Below are 5,170 nucleotides of genomic sequence, written 5' to 3' on the forward strand. Positions count from 1 at the left end.
TTCATTAGAAGCTTAATAATAGTATAATCATATCAAATTCTGTGACTAAAATGAATCACAGATTTAGGCTGATAGGACATTTAAATGCATTTAGAGAAATGCTTTTAAAAACATGTTACAATTTGACATCCTATAGTCATATTATTTGGTTTTTATAACGAGATTTATGTGAACAATACATTTATATGTTAACAAGAAAAAAATCAATTGGATAAATGCTTGAGTGTCAACTTAGAAACCTAGCTAACATATTGAACAGAGAAGTCATAGTCATAACGCGTCACCACAGCTTTGGTTTTCACAAGATTTCCTTTGTCACATGTATTATTACGAATAACATGCTGTATGACTCATAACTATCATCTAAATTAAACCATAAAAAGACTGATGTAAAACATGCACTCTCTGAAAGGGTCATTTAACATTTGTAATAAATCATTTTTTGAATGAAAAAACATTCAAAATAATGCATATTTTATGGGGAAGTGAAATTTATATGTCTCATTTCAACCTAATCCCAATCAAAAGACATTACAATAGCTTATCCCATATAGCTCCATACACCATAGTAATATGAGATCTCAATAATCATAGAATATCATTTAAATCAAATGATACAAGACAGTTTCTACATTAGCGTGCCAAGTGAAACCTTGGATCTTGAGCTAGATCTTTTCAATATAACAACTGTATAGGATAAACTTTTATTTATGAATTATAAACGGTGCACATCAAGGAAAGGCATATTTACCTTCTTCGGGGGATTGTGTCTGTTGTATTCTTCCCCCCACAGTTTAGCATCCATTTGTAATTTGACATCTTCAAAATAAGTGTCCCTCTCAACATCTTCAATATAAGACTTGGCAACATAATTTCCAGCATGAGTCCAATCATCAGACTTGGTAAAATTGGACAATTTCTTCCTATAGGGAATAAAACAGGTTCAAGGAATTGTGTCAAGGAACTATTCATAATGGAAAGCCATATTGGGGTAATATTACAGCCACATAATATCGACAATATGTAAATATTTACCAAGAATTAATTGCAATCACACAACCAATATTTACATGCAATATTCATCTTAAGTGCCACTATTAAAATTTGTATTGGAATTGGGTCTTTCAAGGCAGGTAGAGGACACTATTAATGAATAACCATGATAAAATTAAACTTGTGGCTAGTACTCAAAGTTTTCTTAATTTTTTTGCTGCAAGTACTAGGCAATCTTAACACAGATTATAGACAAGATAAGTTCAAAAATAAAATATTGTGGTAAAAGCTCATTATATAAATCATTCTCCTTCTACAGATTTGTCAACAAGGCTTTTCAAATGTTTCAAGAAACACACTTCTCAGTCAGTGTCTTTCAAGCTTGGTCATTATCCAAAAACTGATGACGACTTACAAATTGGATACAAAGCCATTAATCTAATTAACAACCTGATTATCTGTGTCTTAATTAATTACCGTTGGGACAGTGGGGACCATCTATCTTAACATACAGATAGAAATTTTTTTTTCTTGATTCATAAAGCTGAGACAGACGCAGGTCAACATTATAATCATATTAAAAATTTGTCAAATCATAGTTACAGTTAGGAAATACTGTAATATTAAGGCAAGTCCAATAAAAATGCTGAATGGACTATTATTATTTTCAAATTGGGTCAAAAAATATAATACTAGTGACCTATGTGTTCCGATATTTATTAACTTCGTCTTAAATTGACCTATGAATGAAAGCTGTTACTATTGTTATACAATCAATGATGAAAATTGTAACACATTTTTAAATATGAATCATTAGGTTTAATAAACACCATAAAATAATAGCTAAGCTACAACACAACTATAGTAAAAACTATAAATGATCTGTGAACAGCAATAATTTTTTTGGCTCCAGATCATTTAGTGATGTACAATAGGCTTCATGTTACGTGAATACTATTTGCGATAATTCTTTTGAATATCATTTTTTGGAACAAAAATTTCCAAATCTTCCAAATTTATATCTGACTGTTTTCCATAGGTAGTTTGAATACAATTGTAAAAGGATTTTGGTCCCAACCAAGACATGATTGATTTAAACAAGGAAATCATCCACATAAACTAAATTTAAGCATAATATATTATAAGTTTATAATTTGTGCTTGGTTTTAGTGTAATGAAAATCTAAATGATGAATCAAATTTATCTTTTAGGTTCACATGCACACATGTATCATGATACTTTAACAAATCACATCATGGAGCAAATAGCATGATGCATATAAAGGTTCTTGTATTTCTAACTGTAGTAGTTCAAATAATACTTACATTCTATAACACTGTCTCATAGCACCTCTTGTAAACGACTAAAACAAGACAAACAAAAGGTATAGTAATCAAGATAAGATATTTCTTCTGAATTAAATCTCATGATAATGTTTCAAGTATTTTATCTGAGAGAGAGCATATGGCTCCATCCAAGAAATTTTTTTTATAAAAGTTAACCCCAATGGTATATAAACATTGTACAATCATCATTTGTTGTTACAATTCCTTTATTAAAAGGGCGAGAAATCCTTGCTTCAAAAATTTCATTATCTATTAAATTTTGACTACATACATTTCAAAATATAACAAGCTTCTTTTTAAAAAAGCTTACCTCTGGTTCAATCTTCACTTTGACTGTATCTTTGCTCCAAGATTTCTTCAAAGCATTGTATCGATGTCTAACACAATTCTCAACTTTATAATGATCAATATGAAATTTCTCCCATGGATCACTCAAACTTTTTGATTTCCTTATAGCGTTCAACCAGTGTATTTTATTAACATTATTTGTCAATGGTCGCAATGAAGATGGTAACTTATATCTGACATTGCTGTCTTGATAAGATTTCAGTAATCTTCTTTGACGTAATGTCATTAATGCCTTTGGTTTCTCAAGATTTTTCTTGTTTTGTCTGTTCATATTTTCATTGTCACTCTCAGTCTCTCTTTCTGAAGGTGAAGTATTACCTCCATCAAGATCAGTGATAGGAAACATCAAAATTTCTTCATCACTGCTGTTATTGTCCCCCATCTTGTTTTTTTTACAACTGCAAACTTTTGAAACCTTCTTCCTTTAACTGGTATTGGTATGACAGGTCTTGTACAGCTCTTGATTCAGAATGCTGGATAAGAGAGTTGTTGATAAGTTGAGGTGAAGATGATCAATTTACTATTAATCAACTTATTATGTTGAATGGGCATTATCCTGAAATTAAATAAACAACAATAATATATCATGTTAAGAATTTTAAATATCATCATAGATAGAATGTGATGACATAGGAGATATCCAGGACTGCAACGATTATTGAAGTTTTGATTTTCATCAATTTATACAATTTATGGCAAGAATAATGGCGATTCATTTATAAGATAAGGAAAGAGAAAAACAATAGAAATATTAAAAATCAGGAAAATTTTGTCACTATTTAGCACATGAGAACATTAAGAAATAATAAAGAATTGTGAAAGAAAATTTTTTATTTTATTTTTTTTTTTACAAATTTTGATGTAGAAATTATACTTAAAAATCAAATCATGATACAATTCTTATTTACACAAGGAATCTGTGTCATTTGTTATCAAACAGCACTAACAAAGAATTGTGCTGTACATCGCCATGCCTTGATAAGAAGGAAAGAATCAATTTTCATCGATTCATCGTTGCAGCCCTAGTGATAATAAAATTGGTCATCTAAGCTGGATCTTCATTTCTTATGCTGGTAAGGGAGATCTTATTACAATACAGCTGTGAGTGAGATAAAATAATTATAAATACGGAAAGAATCTTTTATACAGACAAAATTTTAACTAGGTTTCTTAAGTCTTTATCAGGAAATGATTTAGACATTTAGTAGGGGATAAGTACACAAAATGAATTCAATTACATTGTTAAGTTATTTGGAGGCCTACCGGTACTTATTATATTTTGCATGTTTATATGTCAAAGAAATAGGCATAGATTTTCAGCAAGACTTCCAGTAGTATTTCATAAGCTTATAAATTCATCTTTCAATTTAGACATTGCGTAGTTGTTGAATAAGTAAATGTAAGAGACAAAGTAAATGTAAGAGACAAAGTACATTGAAATTAGAATATATGACAGGCTTCACTCTTCAGCCCATGGCCATGATGATTAGGCCTATGTCATTTATTATATCAGATTTTGTCATTTGAATATTTCCAAATAAACTGACACATGGTGCAGAAAGTAGGACGTAAAACTCCATTCATTTCATTTCCAAATAAACTGACTGATACACTAATTGTAAGTACCAAACAATACTGAAAAAATAGGGAGAGTTGGAGAAAATGCAATTGTAATGAACTAAGCTGTCAATAATTAAGTCGGTCACATTCAATGCCAAGTCAATCCAGTACTGCATTAGATCACAAACAATGAAGGCCAAGGCCGGCCGGATGCAAGTTCAGCTCATTCTTTACAAAGAATATAGATTCTAGTATCTGATTATACGTACCAAAATATCGTTTTGATGTCGCAGAGTGTTTTGTGACTGTTGAGTCCAATATACATTCTATTGACACGCTTCTACTAATGCAGAAATCGTGTCAGCAAGTTAGCATAAAATGAGCCTGTGACTATGTTTTGCTTTCCTTATTTTGGCTTCCTCTACAGACAATAATATACGCATGCGTATTGAGGTGCAGAAATATCTAGAAATACCACGTGGCTCACTGACTAGAAATTCTGTCAATACGGTACAGGGTATTATAGCACTCATTCCAATCGGTGACCTACATCCTATACCGTCGAGCAAATATCCAAAAATAATTCTTTATTTGTAAACAAGGTCATTGTCATGTCGTATGTGGGGTTATCGAGCTGAAATCTAGATCATTTACCTCGGCTGGTAGGACCGATCGTATTTATTGTTATACTAGGTCAGATCAACATTATTCTGTACTGATTGCATCACGTTCATCTCTGCCTATCGTAGGCCTACAAGGATAGCTTCACAGTGTTGTGTGACTGATCAAAAATTATCATAAAATTAAGATCGATAACTTGGGACAGTCCGTAGGCCTATGCCAAGGAGGATCTTTGCATGTTATTTATATATGCACACAGTCCAAATAATCTTTAATGAGTTTATATTTAAAATCATTAAACA

At 31.1% G+C, this 5,170-nt stretch overlaps 1 protein-coding gene across 1 annotated transcript in view; it reads right to left on the bottom strand.

The window, feature by feature from the left end:
• LOTGIDRAFT_232789 (hypothetical protein) overlaps positions 1 to 4,650 on the bottom strand; it is a 16,153-nt gene extending 11,503 nt beyond the window's left edge. The window contains exons 1-4 of the mRNA XM_009057838.1: positions 4,517 to 4,650; positions 2,650 to 3,243; positions 2,319 to 2,356; positions 752 to 923 (exon numbers count right to left, since the gene is read on the bottom strand). Of these exons, the coding sequence (XP_009056086.1) occupies positions 752 to 923; positions 2,319 to 2,356; positions 2,650 to 3,069 (630 nt within the window). The 5' untranslated portion in view covers positions 3,070 to 3,243; positions 4,517 to 4,650. The remainder of the gene's footprint in view (positions 1 to 751; positions 924 to 2,318; positions 2,357 to 2,649; positions 3,244 to 4,516) is intronic.
• Positions 4,651 to 5,170: the final 520 nt, after the last annotated feature.

This window comes from Lottia gigantea, assembly GCF_000327385.1.
Source record: "Lottia gigantea unplaced genomic scaffold LOTGIsca_31, whole genome shotgun sequence".
Classification (NCBI taxonomy): domain Eukaryota; kingdom Metazoa; phylum Mollusca; class Gastropoda; family Lottiidae; genus Lottia; species Lottia gigantea.